The sequence below is a fragment of the Haliotis rufescens genome, unplaced genomic scaffold (genome assembly GCF_023055435.1).
Source record: "Haliotis rufescens isolate VD_foot unplaced genomic scaffold, xgHalRufe1.0.p SCAF_1, whole genome shotgun sequence".
NCBI classification, from domain to species: domain Eukaryota; kingdom Metazoa; phylum Mollusca; class Gastropoda; order Lepetellida; family Haliotidae; genus Haliotis; species Haliotis rufescens.
The window spans coordinates 16,765,871-16,786,368 of NW_025963779.1; the positions used below are offsets into that span (position 1 = coordinate 16,765,871).

The 20,498-nt window shown below is 40.9% G+C and overlaps 1 protein-coding gene across 2 annotated transcripts in view; it reads right to left on the minus strand.

Annotated features, from left to right (window-relative positions):
* Nucleotides 1-20,498, minus strand: part of LOC124149698 (glutathione hydrolase 1 proenzyme-like) — a 38,791-nt gene that overhangs the window by 15,074 nt on the left and 3,219 nt on the right. For both annotated transcript variants that reach the window (XR_007219907.1, XM_046521438.2), the window contains exons 2-10: nucleotides 15,979-16,120; nucleotides 13,815-13,917; nucleotides 12,230-12,381; nucleotides 11,137-11,257; nucleotides 8,759-8,826; nucleotides 7,299-7,372; nucleotides 4,974-5,173; nucleotides 3,109-3,196; nucleotides 639-769 (exon numbers count right to left, since the gene is read on the minus strand). Coding sequence is in view for 1 of the 2 variants with exons in the window: in XM_046521438.2 (XP_046377394.2) it covers nucleotides 639-769; nucleotides 3,109-3,196; nucleotides 4,974-5,173; nucleotides 7,299-7,372; nucleotides 8,759-8,826; nucleotides 11,137-11,257; nucleotides 12,230-12,381; nucleotides 13,815-13,917; nucleotides 15,979-16,120 (1,079 nt within the window). In the remaining variant the exon portion in view is untranslated. The remainder of the gene's footprint in view (nucleotides 1-638; nucleotides 770-3,108; nucleotides 3,197-4,973; nucleotides 5,174-7,298; nucleotides 7,373-8,758; nucleotides 8,827-11,136; nucleotides 11,258-12,229; nucleotides 12,382-13,814; nucleotides 13,918-15,978; nucleotides 16,121-20,498) is intronic.

Sequence of the window (20,498 nt, forward strand, 5' to 3'; positions counted from 1 at the left end):
TAGTGCATATCAGGGTATTATCTGCCTGCTCCAGTGTTTAAAACCTCAAAACACAGTTGGGCAGGTGACCCAAAAGTGTTGCCTGCCCATCTTTAAAGTTACCTGCCCGCATTCAGGCATAATACACGGAATATGTCAGAAATAACATGAAATAAAATGGCGATAACTGGTCGCTAGCTCATACGATGCGAAGATAGGAAGGCGGATGCCCCAAAGCACACGTGACCTCTCGGCAGTGGGTGACTTTACATAGCACTTTAATTACTTTCACGGAGGTCGCGGTTGACAGCACAGCCACGGTGATTGAATTAATAAGTATCAATCGCTTCACTGAGTACTGTGGACCAAACCAGTCTCGCGTACAAGAGACGTCTCACGTAGTTACGTCTGCGACTGATAATTGATGTAGAAATATCGCAAAAATAGGAGACAAATCGTGTCATGATTTCAGTTGAAATAATGCAAACAATTACTGGAGAATCTACAAGGAGTAATAATAAAACTGAATATGGAGTGGTCTGCCAGACAGTTGGGCAGGTGGAGGAAAATTCCATACAGCCCCACAGACAAGTTACCAGTCACGGGCAGTGGGGCAGGCAGTTACTTCGGACACTTGTCTGATCTGTGTCATACTGTACCTCCGTCATGTTGTGGTAGGTGGCTGCATCACTGATGTTGGCCTGGGTCCAGTTAAACCTCTCCATCATGTTCAACATCAGCAGCAGTATCGGCCCGGACGTCGGCGGAGGCATTGTCACCACCACACTGCCTGTAACATCACAGTTTATGTCAGGAGTGATTCTATCAGATGAACTTTGAGGCTGACCAAAATCTTTGTTTATTTGTTCCCCTCCCCAGATTTAAAACATGACAATGACATACTTGTATGGCATGGTGACATGTAGAGATTATCACATGGGAGTGAGTGTCATACTGCTTATAGTAAACAAATGTCAGAATGATTGTATCTCTTGTGTGATGTCAGCTCTTATGACAAGCACTGGGACTTGGTGTCAGCTACCCTCCCACAGCCAGGATCCACATGGGATGGAGCAAGTAGGTATGCCAGGGATACTGCCAGGATCCTGACAGAATAGTAACATTACACATGTCAGTTAAAAACAGTTACAACAATTTCTGAAAAGAGGACTAAAATGTGTCCAGTTTATAAAAGTACATCGAAATGTGCCTTTCTGTATAGATAATTGTTGCATGAGACGAGTGTAGCATTAGATGTGACACTGTTGCATGAGATGACAGGGTTGTGTGAGACGACAGTGTTGTGTGAGATGACAGGGTTGTGTGAGATGACAGGGTTGTGTGAGATGACAGTGTTGTGTGAGATGACAGTGTTGTGTGAGATGACAGGGTTGTGTGAGATGACAGGGTTGTGTGAGACAACAGTGTTGTGTGAGATGACAGGGTTGTGTGAGACGACAGTGTTGTGTGAGATGACAGGGTTGTGTGAGACGACAGTGTTGTGTGAGATGACAGGGTTGTGTGAGACAACAGTGTTGTGTGAGATGACAGGGTTGTGTGAGATGACAGTGTTGTGTGAGATGACAGGGTTGTGTGAGACGACAGTGTTGCATGAGATGACAGGGTTGTGTGAGACAACAGTGTTGTGTGAGAAGACAGTGTTGCATGAGATGACAGGGTTGTGTGAGATGACAGTGTTGTGTGAGATGACAGGGTTGTGTGAGACGACAGTGTTGTGTGAGATGACAGGGTTGTGTGAGACGACAGTGTTGTGTGAGATGACAGGGTTGTGTGAGACGACAGTGTTGTGTGAGATGACAGGGTTGTGTGAGACAACAGTGTTGTGTGAGATGTCAGTGTTGTGTGAGACGACAGTGTTGTGTGAGATGACAGTGTTGTGTGAGACGACAGTGTTGTGTGAGATGTCAGTGTTGTGTGAGATGACAGGGTTGTGTGAGACGACTTGAGTGAGATGACAGGGTTGTTTGACGACAGTGTTGTGTGAGATGACAGGGTTGTGTGATGACAGTGTTGTGTGAGATGACAGGGTTGTGTGAGACGACAGTGTTGTGTGAGATGACAGGGTTGTGTGAGACGACAGTGTTGTGTGAGATGACAGGGTTGTGTGAGACGACAGTGTTGTGTGAGATGACAGGGTTGTGTGAGATGACAGGGTTGTGTGAGACAACAGTGTTGTGTGAGATGTCAGTGTTGTGTGAGACGACAGTGTTGTGTGAGATGACAGTGTTGTGTGAGACGACAGTGTTGTGTGAGATGACAGGGTTGTGTGAGATGACAGGGTTGTGTGAGACAACAGTGTTGTGTGAGATGTCAATGTTGTGTGAGACAACAGTGTTGTGTGAGATGACAGTGTTGTGTGAGACGACAGTGTTGTGTGAGATGTCAGTGTTGTGTGAGATGACAGGGTTGTGTGAGACGACTTGAGTGAGATGACAGGGTTGTTTGACGACAGGGTTGTGTGAGATGACAGGGTTGTGTGATGACAGTGTTGTGTGAGATGACAGGGTTGTGTGAGACGACAGTGTTGTGTGAGATGACAGGGTTGTGTGAGACGACAGTGTTGTGTGAGATGACAGGGTTGTGTGAGACGACAGTGTTGCATGAGATGACAGGGTTGTGTGAGATTACAGGGTTGTGTGATGACAGTGTTGTGTGAGATGACAGTTTTTTGTGAGACGACAGTGTTGTGTGAGATGACAGTTTTTTGTGAGATGACAGTGTTGTGTGAGATGACAGGGTTGTGTAAGATGACAGTTTTTTGTGAGACGACAGTGTTGTGTGAGATGACAGTGTTGTGTGAGATGTCAGTGTTGTGTGAGATGTCAGTGTTGTGTGAGACGACAGTGTTGTGTGAGACGACAGTGTTGTGTGAGATGACAGTGTTGTGTGAGACGACAGTGTTGCATGAGACGACAGTGTTGTGTGAGATGACAGTGTTGCGTGAGACGACAGTGAGACGATAGTGTTGCGTGAGACGACAGTGAGACGACAGTGTTGCGTGAGACGACAGTGTTGTGTGAGATGACAGTGTTGCGTGAGATGACAGTGAGATGACAGTGTTGCGTGAGACGACAGTGAGAGGACAGTGTTGCCATGTGCTGTAGCTACCTCTGAAGAAGGTATTCAGGACCCGTCTCTTCATGACCTGGTAGCTGACGAGGTCAGCCATTGTCATCACTCCGCCATGATCCTTCACCTGCAACAAATGTGGCCCGACTCTTTTATAGGTGGAGTTCCTTTCCGATTCTTCAAGATTTATGAGCACAAGAATAACAGTGAGTGATCTGTGCAATTTTCACATCACTGAGTGATCTGACAAATGCAAAATCTTATATGACATCAAAGCAATAATACAGAAGAAACAGTCCTGTCCAAAACTACAAGTTACAGCTTCATCAATGGTTAGACCCACTACACAGTGCACCTATCAGCTTTCATCTTCTCTGGTGCAAAACTGGCAGAACAATGGTCAAGAAATGACAATTGGATAGGAACCTCTCAAAATAATTCCTTTTGTCATTTTTTGGAATGACAGCTTCAATGGTCTAGTTGCTTGGAGTTGCTGAGGTTTACAGAATAGTAACACCTTCACATGTGATGATGACTGACAAATGGCAATAGGGAATGAAAGAAAGACAGGGTAATGCTTCAATATATACCCACCGAATCAATATTTATAGTTTATTGCATGATTTGAAATACAGTTAAGCAATAATGTCTCGAACTTGGATGTGTATGAAAAAGGTTGGGTACCAGCAAACTCTTATCATATTTACCACTATCTTAACCCGGATGTGTAGAATTGCACATGTCAAATACCTGGTTGTCTCAAACTCAATTTATAGTCCCAAGAATTAAAATAAGTAAATCCATATGCTAACCCCCTGGATGCCAGAGGTGCATATATGTCCCTCCTCTTTAACCCTCACTTTGAAGTCGAATAAAATTCAAAATACATCACACACACAGACACTACACAGTTTTGAATACTGTGGGAAATTCCCTGTTCTGGGATATCCCTGCCTGTGATTTTAGGCAAGGCAAAATGATTGAAAATGACCTCTGAAAAACTAGGTTCATCATAAATGTCTCTATTGTTTACACATTACTAAATCACCATTTACGGCGTTATTTACAGCATGTTTCAAAATCTAAATTCGGATATTTATTCGGAGAAATGAATTTAAAAAATGTGCATCAGAAACCTAGAAAAATAATCAGGGTGAACCAGGATTCGAACCCACAATCACAGGTTTCTGGCGTGCCCAAGGGACGCAACTCTGCACAGCGAATCTCGATGCCTTTGACGACTAGGCCACCTGTGCCCCATGCACGAGATGAATCAGAATTATGTGTGTTAACCTGTTGTTCTAAATATGGTCTTTAATAGTATTGATACTTGGTGCTTATCAGTACAGGTAGACACAGAGCTAAGCAATCAGTATGGAAGCTTTCCTGCCTTTCCCCAATGATAAAGGTGGGGCAGGGGTACCCCATTCGTCCAAGGTGCCACAATTTGCTGTCTTGTGTCCTTTGGACACACCAAAAATGTATGATTGTGAGTTCGAATCCCTGTTAGCCCTGATTATGTTTCTAGGTTTGTCAGTACCATACCCATGCTTGTGGATTTCACCAAAGTGGTCACATCTAGGAGCTGCATCACTTGTGGCTTTCCCCCACATCAAGCTGACACGCAGTGACATAACTGTATTACTGGTCAACTCACTCCCTCCTAGACAAAGACTGACTTTTTAAATTGTTATACTACTTCTCTGATGACTAGGTCTTTAATTACTAAGGTCGAGTTGAATGTGTCAAACCCCCCAAAATTCAAACTTTTTCTCTGGTCCCCAGGAGTTTGAGACAACAGGGCTTGACTGCAGTTCAAGTTTTGTCTTTTTTTCAAGAAAGCATGCGAGTCATGACAGATAAAAGTATTATTAATAAAAAATTATTATGGCTTGAGTTCTTACAGCCCTGACGATAGATTTTCCGATGTCTCCCTTGTAGAATTCGTCAGCACCCTTCTCAGCTATGGCATCCAGAGTGTTGGCTAGGTCCACTCTCTGGATGAATGTCCCCTCAGGTACAAACTGATAGTTTCTCACATACAGCTGCCTCAGTAGTGGCTCCTTGAAGTCCTCGACCTTGAACTTGGACTTCAGTGTATTAGCTGTTAGGGAATGGAAGGAGAATCAATCTCATTAAAATCAGATCTTAGTTCTCGCTACAGCTAAACAAAGATCTGAGGACATCCCATTACGGGTCACGTCCGACCGACCTTGCGGAAACTTTGACCGACCAATGGAATGACCAATCAGAAGGCAGCTTTCTCGTGCTTTACGGCACTAATTTCAAACGCTTCGAAATATTTTGACAAATTCTCGATTACAAATTTGAAACCTGAACAAAAGAACATTCTGGAATGGCTAATAGATGGTCTAGATTGTATGGATTCAGTTGTTAAACCCGTAAATATCGTTCGGAGTTAAAGATTTCGAGGTTGCATGATTAGAAATCACATTCCGACTGTCACTTTCATAATCTGGTAAGCGATGCTCTGATTGGTAGGATGAAAGGTCGTTCTGACGTGACCCCAAATGGGATGCCCTTAGATCTTTGTTTAGCGGCTGCGAGAACTGAGATCTGATTTTAATGAGATTGGAAGGTGAATGTTCTTTGTTGTCATAACTCATACAATAACATGTCCAACTATAAAGTAAATGTAGATTCAAATGCTAGGATCAAAATGCAACTTTTCCCAGACATACAGATGCTTGTGATACAGATACACAGGTGATGCAGGAACACAAACAGCGTATCAGCGTATATCGACATATAAATTAAACACAGATATAAGATTCTGTGAATGTTGAAAAATGTTTTAGGGTGGTTATTTTAATCGGTGAATACTCAGCCTATTTTTTATGACCTACTGTACTGTGGCAGTAGATTGTTGTAAGTTGCAGCAAATGAATGAGGTGCTTATTAAATATCAAGCTTTGCTCATGATCCTGACAGGAAGTTATTAAGAGTAATGTACAAAAGTTCTTGTCAGTATTGATATTCAGATATTTCCTGCATAAATATGAAAAACTGACATTACAATTTAATCAAATAAACAAAATATGATGTCATAATAAAGAGAAACATACATGCTTAAGTTCCGCTTCCTCAGTCTTCCAATTTCAGAGAAGACAAACAAACGTTAAATTGCACAGGTAAACAAGTGTTTCCCATTTATCCTACTCTAAACAAACTTTCAGGCCATGGATACCATACATATTTCTTTCGATTACCAGTATTGGTGAGAACAAGGCTTTTGTGCTGCTAATGATCTATCAAACTTATTCTAAGTTTGGTTGGTTCAATAACAAATCTCTGACAGAACGTCTCTGCATGAAGATCTGAGGACACTTCTACAGAAGCCTGTGTCATGTGAACCCTGATTGAACTTATCCCGCCCAATCTAAATAAAGGATAGGCTAGTTCTTGAACCAGATCAGATTTCTACAAGAAACCAACCAGCTGTAGAGGAGGTGAAGGAAGCTGTGACAATAGTGCAATAATTATTTCTGTAAATCTATGAAGCAGAGGTTTATTCCTATTTCCTCTGGGACTCCAATAAGACAAGCAGTTCTAAGCACCTTTTTGAACCAATTAAATTCAAGTATTTTTCATTGCCCAGGGTTAATTCAAGTACTCTTCAAGTTGGTATGAAACCTGTATTGGCTGCAGAAGACTGGGCCTATATTCAGTGATGGAATACAGCCCTACTATCTAGGGGTGACAATTGGTCTGGAAATCACTATTGCGATAACTATTGATATTGCAAGAAACTATTGCGATAACTATTGATTTTGGAAGCAACTATTGCCATAAATATCGATAGTTTTCAGTATATTATTTTAGATGGATTTCAGAGTTGATTTAAACCTTGGAAGTGAAGTTTCCTTTGAATGTGATAACCATAAGACTTCCAAACACTTGATTTTCCACCCAAGTTTGTCACAAACTCCACTAGACTGTCACCCTCCACCATTTTACTTTAAGAAAGGTTGCTAAGCACCAAGGGCAGTTAACTCTAATCCTCACTCGGCTGCATTTGCGAGCATGTTTCGGTGATTCAGTCGCATGATATGGTAAATACAATCAAAACTATCGATATTCCTATCTGAAATCGATACTATTGAACGGAAACTGATGTAACAATCCATTTATTCACTTTAAGTGCTTACCAATAGCAATATATCGATATTTCGATTTATCATGACACCCCTACTACTATCAGTGCCTACCCATATCGCGGGTGATGTTGAATCCTTTCCGGGCGATGTCAGCAGCCGGTAGCACCACCTCACTCCATGTCAGTCTAGGGAACAAAACACATTGTACAGTGTAGCAGAGACAATGACTAACCACGAGATAAGTCTACCTCTGTATCATTCAACCAGAAGCAATGGGATTACAAATTAACACTGTAGAAAGCCCTCGCATCACTTTTATTAAAGAATGCCATGAAAGAATGTCCTGTAACAACAGCATCCATCACTGCAGCTTCCCTGGAACAATCATAGTGTTATTACATGGAGTGAGTTGGACGGTGTTTGCCGCGTTTGTTTGTCGTTTGATGTTGCACTCCGCACAAATCAAGCTGTATGACAATGGCCTGTATATAAAACAAGTCAGGTGAGTGAGTGAGTGAGTATGGTTTTACGCCGCTTTTAGCAATATTCCAGCAATATCACGGCGGGGGACACCAGAAATGGGCTTCACACATTGTACCCATGTCGGGAATCGAACCCGGGTCTTTCGGCGTGACGAGCGAACGCTTTAACCACTAGGCTACCCGACCGCCCCAAAACAAGTCAGGACCAGACAATCCAGTAATTGATATTATAAGCAACAATGCATGTAATCAGAGTGAGTGATTTGGGTTTAACACCGCTTTTAACAGTATTCCAGTTATATCGCGGCGTGTCAGCTTAATGTGGGAGGAAAGCCCGAAGTGATGCAGGTCTAAGACGTTTACCACTTCGGTGAAACCCACGAGCACGGGTATGGTGCTGTCAAACCTAGAAACATAATCGGGGCGAACCGGGATTCGAACCCACAATCATAGGTTTCTGGCGTGCCCAAGGGACGCAACTCTGCACAACGAATCGCAGCACCTTAGACAACTGGGCCACCCGTGCCCCCGTATGTTATCAGAGTTCAATGACATGCAATGAAGCAAGTTACCGATCCTGACCACCTGATCATGTAAGTCCCTTATTATGACCAGCAGAGGTTGCTGGGAGCCAGTCCCAACCTAGAATCACTTCCTGGCTCTCATGATGAGAGTCTGCATGTTTTCCATGCAATAAAATAAACTGTTGAAGGCATTTTACCGCCAATCCAGTTGCAGCTCCAACGGTCCTACTTTAAAGTGTACAACATCTTGACATGGACATGAAATGAGTTAAGTGAAAACAGCACTCAAAGTTTCAAACGGTCAATGGAACAACTATAATGCAACAATGTCATTATACATTTGTAATATTTAATATTGCCACTAGTCAGGTTTCTGTCATAAAGATTATAATAATACTAAAATGGTGAATTTCAGCTATTGTTAGCTGCCATTGTTGCAAATTGATGACAAATTACGTTGTACTTAAGTCTCAGTTGATGTGATGGTATGTAATGAAATCTTTAGCCATCACGCGCCTCAGGTAAGGATTGGTTTAAGTTGCATGTCCTCCATTAAGCCACCTACTTGCCGTACTCCTTGTGGGCCATCTCCAGTCCCCTCAGTTCCCCGGGGACAGCCACGGACCTGCCCCCCTGCAACCAACACAGCACTTGAGTGAGTGAGTATGGTTTTACGCCGCTTTCAGCAATATTCCAGCAATATCACGCCGGGCGACACCAGAAATGGGCTTCACACATTGTACCCATGTCGGGAATCGAACCCGGGTCTTCGGAGTGACGAGCGAACGCTTTAACCACTAGGCTACCCGACCGCCCCACAGCACTTGACACATGTGTCCTACATGTTTGTTTGTTGTTTTAACACCACACAATATTCCAGCTATATGACGGCAGTCTGTAAAGTCTGGACCAGTGATTAACATCATGAACATCAACCTGTGCAGTTGACATGTGATGACATGCATCAAACCAAGCCAGCGAGCCTGACCACCTGATCATGTTAGTCGACAACTGTCTATAGTAAGAAAGTTGGGTCAAGCATTGCATTGAAACAGGAATAGGATTTTACAACCAATTGTCTATAGTGAGGAAAGCATTGCATTGAACAGTGTTTCAGTTACGTAGGATCTTGACCGCTTTATGTGGCAGAAAGTTCACAAACACAATGCTGGAGTAGTTGCCATGGTTACAGAATTCAATATTTAGATGTACAATGTAGGTCACGGACGGGTAACTGGGGTACTTGGGTCTGGTTGGTACTGAGAAGAACCCGGGTTCCCACAGCACATCACATAGCACTAATATACTGGTGACAGTCCAAAAATCATTAAATCGGCTATAATCTGTGATTTCCTAAACACTTTCAGTGGATCATGGCACTCGGGCTGGGATGAGTCCAAAATTATTACCTGGGTACCCATCCTATATTACCTGACCCTACCCAGAGATAGGTACAAAATGTCTGACTGGGAATAGTTTGACCGCAGCCCTGGCAAAATATATTAAGATACACTTATAAAACCATCTGGTCATACATACAATGAAGTTGACTGAAGTTTTATCTTTATTCAAACATTTAAAAGTCAGAAGTAATGGGTGCTTAGTCAGAGAGAAATATGAATATTAGCATTAGCATGATTAGTGACTTGTAGTGTAACCATATAGTTCTAAATCATTTTTGTCTTTAAACAGTGACTAGGGTTGGGAATTAGACCAAAAGGTGTATTGCGATATATTGCAATATTTCAAAAACATATTGCAATATTATTGCAATATATTGGGAAATAATTTCTACCAAGAGAAAAGCTTTTTTTCATATCCCTTTGACAAATATTAATATGAAAGTTGCAATGTTAACAATTTGGCCAAAATTATGAACCAATTTTAATAAAGTGTACTATTATTTTTATCTACAATCAAATATAGAGTATGAAACATTTGTTTTGTCTTTGTTTTGATTTAATAAGGTAAGGCTATACATCATGGCATATACATGTCAGTCACAGTTTGAATAATGAGGGAAAAACCAATACGCCAAAAACGTATCGTGATGAATTTGTATTGCAATATACTGGTATACCGATAAAACCGCACATCCCTACAAGTGACTAACCACGGGTCCGGGTAGTACGGTGCAAACCAGGGCCCTTCTCAGTACCAACCTGACCTAAGAACCCGTCCGAGCCCGAATATTGAATTCTGTAACCATGGTAACTACCCCTCTATACATTGTTCACACGTAAAGTATGATTTAACCTCCCTGATATAATACAGTAAACTATGGTTATAACGAACACGCTTATAACGAACTGACCGATATAACGAACTTATATTTAAGTCCCGGCCATTTGTTGTACATATGTTGTACATATGCTGTATATAGGCTTATAACGAACTACGGTTATAACGAACTAAAATTAGTGGTCCCTTTGAGTTCGTTATAACCGTAGTTTACTGTACTTAACAAAGATGTGTACATCAAAGTCATTATGAAGGCAGATAAGGCTGGTGAAGCTACCAGACTGAGGGTTGATGAGGTCACAGAGGAGTAGTTTATATAGACACAAATGGATGGTAAGGTCAAATGGGGTTTAACGTCGTGTCCAAGGTTATTGCACTCATAAAGCGACGTGCATGTACGTGTGTGTTTGTGTGGCTGCTTGTACTAGTCCAAACTGATTCCGATTTATAGTGCTAGCACACTGAGATACCATGCTGCAGTTTAACATGAATACCCCACTCAGACACAGTATACTGACTCCGAGCCGACCAGTCCTTGTTTTAGCCCCTTAATGCCGAGCGCCAGACAGGGTAACAACAAGTACCATCTTTTAACGTCTTTTGGTATGACGCGGCCGGGGATCGAACCCCAGACCTTCCTCTCTCCGGGCGGACGCTCTACCACTAGACCACAGAGGCGGTCTCCACAAATGAATGACTGACCTTCAATGTTGATGCTTTATCAGGAAAGAGAGAATCCTTGGCAGCCTTGGGTGATGTTTCACGGAAGTCATAGGCAGTAGATTGTTTTATCTTGTGATCATATACAACCATAAAACCACCCCTGAAAAAAATTCAAATTAGTGTTACCATGGTAACAGAACAAAGGGGTGTGATAAAACATGAATGAATACAAAACATGAGACAACATCCCCCAATCACTTTGCTCTGTTAGCATGATGTGTATAAGACATGCCTGTGAGTGAGACCCATGTTGGCGTGTCTCAAATATATGGTTTATGGCTGATTATACTCCAGCTATATCATGGAAGGGAGATTATTTATATCCATAATATGGAGACAGTAGCGTATGAGAATATTTAATTCACATTCAAACCACCTTGACTGTCATAACTTACTGCAATATATCGATCCAATCTCATTAATATCAGACCTAGTACTCCAATATGCTACTTCCTTGTGTGAAGATCTGATGATAGAAGCTCAGGGTCTAGTCAGGGTCTAACCCTGAGCGGACTTTGATCCCAAAAGGTCAATAAAGAATGCACGGCTACTTGAGCCAATCAGATTTTCTGAAACAATTCAGCTTCATTTCTTCACCGCCTTCATTAAAACATTTAGATTTGAAAAACAAAACGGACACACAATGCAAATATTCCTTCCATGGTTTGTTAAAAAACTACAGGGTGTATAAAATGTTAACAATAAAATGGCAGAGCTTTAATTATCAACATTCGGAACTGCTTGTTTTAGTTCTTTATCTAGATACAGAAATGAGATAGGCTGATCTGAATATAGAAGCCTTGATGCTGATTCTTCTGATTAGAAACTTCATCTGATGTGGCCGTTTGTGGAGGTATCCTCATGCAAAGAGGTATTCTCCTGGAGCAAAACATCTGATTATAATGACACTGGATATGATCATGATTATTATAGGGGATCCAGCAGCTGAAATTAAAACTTCTACGATAATACATCTGCACATTGACAAAGGTTCATGGACTTCACTGAACTGACATTGAAAATAATGCATAACCTCTCTTGCAAATATCCATGCCATTGGCCAAAGACTCACCCGCCAAGCCCTGAGCTGTGAGAGTTGACCACACCCAGACACAACAGCGTTGTCACAGCGGAATCAACAGCGTTACCCCCCTTCTTGAGTATCGCCAGGCCCATCTCTGAGCAGACGCCGACATCCGAAGCAACAGCACCATGTTCACCAATCTAGATCATACGTAAGAGTCAGATGTATGTCACTTGTAAACTTACAACAGAGAGGATGACACAGGATGTTTCATATTCATAGTGACTGGCATAATCACCACTGTGTCATTCACCAAATGTGATATACAGTGTTTGGATGTACGCCATGTTTGTTTGCAAACACTGAAAGTAGTACCTACCTGACCTTATATTTGCATATTTATCTGAATGATCCAACAGATAGCATTCTTATCCACTGGCTTTATCCTGCTGAGAAACTACTGGTAGGACAATATACTGATGCATCGAATCGATGTATCGCGATTTTTTATTCCTTGATACAAGTATCGATCACACTCGCATGCAAGTAAAAAGTATCAATTCTTACCTTAAATGTTTGCTTTAATAGCTCTTCCACTAAACACTAATTACCTGGTAGTAGTGAAAGTTAATTGTGAAAAAGTAAATATTTTCATCCTGTGTGCCATACTTGACACTGACAACTGTAAATTCTTAGTGAGCTAGGTACTTGCCATCCTGTTTATGAGTGAGTGGGTGAGTATGGTTTTATGCCATTTTTTGCAATATTCCAGCAATATCACGATGGGGATACCAGAAAAGGGGCTTCACACATTGTACCCATGTGGGTAATTGAACCCTGGTCTTCCGCATGACGAGCGAACGGTTTAACGACTAGGCTACCCCACTGCCCCTCCTGTCTATGAAAAAGATGGCTTACGCACCACAGATAAGAGCACATGCAATACGTATTGGATTGACAGTTGGTGTATCATCTCAGTCCTACCAGAAACCATCCCACATGAATACACAATGCCTTTTAGAAAGTGGTCAAATGTAACAAATGTTATATTTGGGATAACACTTTCTTAGTAAACAAATTCTAGTACTTTAGGGGGTTGCGTCCCATCCCATTTGAACCCACACTCTCCGAGTGACGCACAAAATTGCCAGCATACAAAGTCAGCAATATAACTAACCCACTCAACCACCACGGCAACTGCGATCATGAGAATAGAATAAATATGTATCGATTCGAGGCTAAAATGGTACGATTTTAGTGTGTGTAAGAAACAAATTACTACACATGTGCCTTTCATATACCTTTGATCTTACAACTCGCCCTTTCAAATCATATCCAACTTTTAATTGTTTTGAAACAACTCATAAGATAAATAGTATCTGACAGCTAAGTAAGGATAAGGTATATGGATGAACAACTTCTTTATTACAATTAGGAGTGACGTTTTGGTATAGGTTCTAACACTGTTATCAAGCAGCCTACACCAAAACGTCGCTCCTAATTGTAATAAAGAAGTTGTTCATCCATATATCTTATCCGTACTTAGTATTCCAACTACAAAATGCCTCTCAAAGAAGTCATGTGACAGCTGTTCGCATAGTAATTCCGACTGAGATGAGTGAGTTGGTTGTACCTGTGGTGGGCCCAGGTAGATGCTGAGGATGAGGGAGACGGTGACAGCAACGGCAAACACTATAGCAGAGATGATGATCACACGCAGGCTGAAGGACTGCAGTCTGGCAAATACAAAAGAGGAATATTACAAAACTGACGACATAACATGACACTGACCCCAGAAGCAGTTGTCCTGATACCAGGGGAAGACATACAGAAGAAACCTCCTTACGATAAATACCATACAGGGACTTACCTAGGATATTCCAATAGAAGTGCCCTTGGCAGGCAAATTTATAAAAAGTGTTATTTTGTCCAAAATTTGCATTTTTGATAAACTTCTTATTTTCATAATTTCAGATTCCAAAAGAAGTGCCCTTGGCAGGTAAATTGGGAAAAAGTATTATGTTGTCCAAAATTGGGATCTTTGATAAACTTCTTATTTTCATAATTTCAGATTCCAAAAGAAGTGCCCTTGGCAGGTAGATTGGGAGAAGTATTATGTTGTCCAAAATTGGGATCTTGATAAACTTCTTACTTTCCTAAATTCAGAGGTATTTTAACACAGAATTAATAGTGCATTAAATGCAAATGATAAACTGAACATTAAAGCTTATTCCTCGACATAAACCTATAACATTACACATAACCACTACGACGTGTACTGGGAAATGTTAAATTCCAATCTGGGAATTATTACTGACATTTGGACCTGTGAAGACTGGGGTAGTGAATAGGTCTGCAGCAACCCATGCTTGCCGAAAAAGGTGACTATACTTGTTGTAAGAGGTGACTAATTTGACCGGAGGGTCAGGCATGCTGATTTGTTTGATGTATGTCAGCGTATCCCATTTGATTGGATCAATGCTCATGATGTCAATCACTGAATTGTCTGGTACAGACTTGATTATTTACAGACCGCCGTCATATAGCTGGAATATTCCTGTGTGCGGTGTTAAACAACAGACAAACAAACAAACTGACATTTGCTGCAGACTTCAATTGGGGCAGAATATGCGTCCCTGATCAGCTCTAGATAAATCCCTGAGATATCAAATTATCGACAGCTGTGGATAGTGGTCTAGCGATAATAAGGCACAGTACACATTCATCACAGTAAAGAAAGTTACATTGTGTTTAGTCATTGTTCAGCAACATAATTATGATAACATTTTTGTTCTATAATCATGATAATATCACCCTATGATTGTGTTGCTATGCTTGCCTACCACCTGACTGTGCCTGACGGCAGGCTTGTCATTGTGATATGTTCCTAACTGGGAATCTATTTGGAAAACACTTTGGGACAGTCGGTAGCTCCGTGCAGTGATAAGTCAATATCAATTACCATGTTTATAGTGAGCAGCACAGTGATACAGTTACCACAGCTGACATCACAACTGCGACCTCATGGTTTATTCTCCCTGCAGTGTTTTATTGTACAATAAACAACACCCATTCGTCGTTTATTTCTTATATGAGACATCAACATTATGTACAGCCTCTTTAAGGATGTTGATAAAAATGTACAAGCTTTAAAAATATTTACCCAAAGTTTAATAATGATGACCACTGATTCTAAGCTAAACATGCTAAACACCATAGCAACCTACAAAACACATGACATCCACACACTCTCTATTTTAACACTGATTATCTACCAATAAAACACATCTGATATAGCATCCGATACTGCTTTCGTGGTACTCCCGACAGTGAAGTGAAGCAAGGCGCATACAGACAGTAGGATAACTTGGGTACTTGGGTCAGGCGGGTAATGAGCAGGATCCGGGTACCCATTGGACTACCCGGACCCGTGATTAGTCATGTGATATATTGTTTCAAGACAAAAATTATCTAGAACTGTCTGTTTCAACTGCAAGTCACTAATGTTCGCAGTTCTTTCTGACTACTATGCCCATTCCTTCTGACTTTTGATATGTTTGAATAAAAACAAAACTTCAGTCAACTTCAGTGTATACACCAGATAGTTTTATATGTGTATCTAAATACATTTTGCCAGGGCTACGGTCAAACTTTTCCCAATCGGACAGTTTGTACCTACCTCTTCATACCTACAACAGGTATCCGGGTAGGGACGGCCAATAGGGGGTTGGGTACCCGGGTAGTAAATTTGGATTCGTCCCAGCCCTAACAGACAGGGAACCCTACTGAGTACTTACGTGCTCTTCTTGCCCTCGTGGGCATCTCCTGCACCGCCCCTGTGTAGTGGGGAGGACTCCGCCCGCGTACTGTCACTGTCTGTGGACTCCTTCTTCGTTGTGCGCTTTGGTGGTTCATCGTTAATGAGACCAATCTTATCCCCTGTACATCGATAAAAGCGTAATCATTATCTGTGTATATATAACAGTAAAACACAACATTTTCTGTATAAGGCACACCTTTTTAAAAAATAATACAGCTGTGTAGGGGAGTGTGCATAATCTTGATGAAATACAGACAATGGACAATATTGAATTTGTTTCCCCCCAAACAAAGGCATTATTGAAAGCACCACACAGAGCATGTCAACAATAGCTAGTCAGTCCTGCCAAAAGAGTTCCCTGCATATCTGTAGTTTTTGACTGCACATTATATGTAATAGCCATTTTCCCCCAAACTTGTAACCAAGAATTTGGTGTGTGCATTATACACAAGAAAGTACAGTACAGCAGCGTGACTTCTGACTGTGATTGCTAGTTTATATACGTGCAGGTGAGACGACAGGTCCCCAGCCACCTGTCACAGTTGTAAGAGGCGACTATGCTAAATGGATCGGGTGGTCAGGCTTGGTGACGTAGTGGGTTCCATGACATGCTCAACAATTGCCCAATTGTCTGGTCCAAACTTCATTTCTTACAGATCGCTGTTATATGTCTGGAATATTGTTAAAAACTTTAAAATAAATAAAATAATACATTACGTTATATGATGATTGTGTGGAGTGTGTATATACGGTTTACACCCACTTAGGTCATATGATTACTGTTTGGAGTTGGGTATATAGTAATAATATACATGGATGGGTGCTGTTTGCACCACATAGGTCATATGATCACTATGTTGAGATGGGTATATACTGTTTGCACCACTTAGGTCATATGATCACTGTGTGGAGATTGGTATATACTGCTTGCACCACTTAGGTCATATGATCACTGTGTGGAGTTGGGTAAAAGCTGTTTGCACCACTTTGGTCATATGATCGCTGTGTGGAGTTTGGTAAATACTGTTTGCACCACTTAGGTCATATGATCGCTGTGTGGAGTTTGGTAAATACTGTTTGCACCACTTAGGTCATATGATCACTGTGTGTAGTTGGGTACATACTGTTTGCACCACTTAGGTCATATGATCACTGTGTGGAGTTGTGTATATATTGTTTGCACCACTTAGGTCATATGATCACTGTGTGGAGTTGGGTACATACTGTTTGCACCACTTAGGTCATATGATCACTGTGTGGAGTTGTGTATATATTGTTTGCACCACTTAGGTCATATGATCACTGTGTGGAGTTGTGTACATACTGTTTGCACCACTTAGGTCATATGATCACTGTGTGGAGTTGGGTACATACTGTTTGCACCACTTAGGTCATATGATCACTGTGTGGAGTTGTGTATATATTGTTTGCACCACTTAGGTCATATGATCACTGTGTGGAGTTGGGTACATACTGTTTGCACCACTTAGGTCATATGATCACTGTGTGGAGTTGTGTATATATTGTTTGCACCACTTAGGTCATATGATCACTGTGTGGAGTTGTGTATATATTGTTTGCACCACTTAGGTCATATGATCACTGTGTGGAGTTGTGTATATATTGTTTGCACCACTTAGGTCATATGATCACTGTGTGGAGTTGTGTATATATTGTTTGCACCACTTAGGTCATATGATCACTGTGTGGAGTTGTGTATATATTGTTTGCACCACTTAGGTCATATGATCACTGTGTGGAGTTGTGTATATATTGTTTGCACCACTTAGGTCATATGATCACTGTGTGGAGTTGTGTATATATTGTTTGCACCACTTAGGTCATATGATCACTGTGTGGAGTTGTGTATATATTGTTTGCACCACTTAGGTCATATGATCACTGTGTGGAGTTGTGTATATATTGTTTGCACCACTTAGGTCATATGATCACTGTGTGGAGTTGTGTACATACTGTTTGCACCACTTAGGTCATATGATCACTGTGTGGAGTTGTGTATATATTGTTTGCACCACTTAGGTCATATGATCACTGTGTGGAGTTGTGTATATATTGTTTGCACCACTTAGGTCATATGATCACTGTGTGGAGATGGGTATACAGTAAACTATATGCTTATAACGAACTACGGTTAAAACGAACTAAAATTAGTCGTCCCTTTGAGTTCGTTATAAGCATATATACAGCATAACTACAGCACATAGTCGGGACTAAAAAGTTAGTTCGTTATAAGCGTGTTCATTATAACCGTAGTTTACTGTATACTGTTTGCACCACAAAGGTCATATGATCACTGTGTGGAGTTGTGTATATACTGTTTGCACCACTTAGGTCATATGATCACTGTGTGGAGTTGGGTATATATAGTAATAATATGCTGTTTGCACCACTTAGGTCATATGATCACTGTGTGGAGTTGGGTATATACTGTTTGCACCACTTAGGTCATATGATCACTGTGCGGAGATGGGTATATACTGTTTGCACTACAAAGGTCATATGATCACTGTGTGGAGTTGTGTATATACTGCTTGCACCACTTAGGTCATATGATCACTGTGTGGAGTTGGGTATATATAGTAATAATATGCTGTTTGCACCACTTAGGTCATATGATCACTGTGTGGAGTTGGGTATATACTGCTTGCACCACTTAGGTCATATGATCACTGTGTGGAGTTGGGTATATACTGCTTGCACCACTTAGGTCATATGATCACTGTGTGGAGTTGGGTATATACTGCTTGCACCACCTAGGTCATATGATCACTATGTGGAGATGGGTATATACTGTTTGCACCACCTAGGTCAAATGATCACTATGTGGAATTGGGTATATACTGTTTGCACCACAAAGATCATAGGATCGCATCTTCATTACTCATCAGCAGGATTAGTTTGTAGTACGATCTGCAATAAAGGATCTGCCATAGATCCTTGAATCTGAGCCCTGCCCCGGATCCGTGTCTTAAACTAAACGCCTGGCAGATTCATGGTATCACTCGTTACACCTAGACGGCTACAACTGTTTGACATTCATGTATGATTGTTAGCTCATCATCCTAATAATGAAACATTATTGCTTGCACCAGATAGTCAGAAACAACAGCAGGCAGTTGTGTCCAAGAGGAATGGCGAGGAACTCTTCCTCTTCAAACAACGAGACATTTCAAAATTAATGCAAATACTAAAAGATGTTTGTCAATGGCACAATACCTGAGTAGAACGTGAACATGGTTTAATAAAATTCTGTAAAATAACCCTTGATTATTAAGGAAACGGCATGTCTCATAATTTTCCGAGAGCTGAAAGAGGATTAATATAGGCTGAATGAGTGGGTGAGTGAGTGTGGTTTTACATAGCTGAGAGCCGAGACGGGGTCCAACACGTCTTAAATGTAGGACCCCATCGTGGCTCTCGGCTAGGTGTTATATCTGTTCTGGTGTCTGTGTTGGGTTTGCTGCATTGTACTAGAGTTACAACTTGATGTGACATATACATAGTGAGTGAGTTGGGTTTTCACTATTTTGATTACTGTATTTGATGTGATAAGCGCCCAGGGCGCTCTCAAAATTAGAAATAGGGGGCTCTTATAAGAATATTATTTTGGTGAAAAAAAAATAGTTGAAAGATTGTAAATTTCGTGGTTTATGCTGACAGCCTGAAATGTTTATACATGACCAACATATTTTTCCAGAATTTAATTGCCCATAATTAAGGGTGCATATAACATACGAGTCTACAATAAGTCTTGTGTACATTGATCAATTGGAAGGGGTGCTAATTGGGATTGTTAACTAGCCAATGTATTAGTAAACATCGCCGTGGGCGCTTATTACGTCGAATACGGTTGTCATCATGGAAGAGAAAGTATCTCTTGTTTCTTGTTTTAAGGTAAGAGTTATGACAGGACCACATGGACAATGTTGACTTCCATGGTTATTTTCAAACCCTGGCAATGTAAGCATGGTAACCTAGTATGCAAGTATGTGTAACTTGACTCATCCTAGAGTCTATACATATTAAACGTATCATCTACATGTTGAATAAAACATTATCATGGTGATATCATTATTTATTAGACACTATTTCATGTTCTTGGTTCTGAAATTACTGCATACGTACATTGTTTTAGCAAAATATACCAATACCCTGCATTAGTTGTTTTGCAACTATGCTCATGACACTAAACTGGATTTGTGTGGGGACGAAATATTAATATGTTTTTTAGTGAGCGACGTCCCTTCCTAGCACGATATAACAATATCTTTTTAATGAAAATAATAAATACCCTGTAATCATGTGGTTTACAAATCAATCAAAAAAGGTTTTCTCACAAATATTTGGATAAAACCATATCCAATCCAAATACACATGATATATTATAAGCATTAAATTTAAGAAAAAAGCGTCTTAAACTGTTAAAAAAACCGTTTGGCAATGTCTGTTGTGGAGCATTGTCTATTTACACTGAAT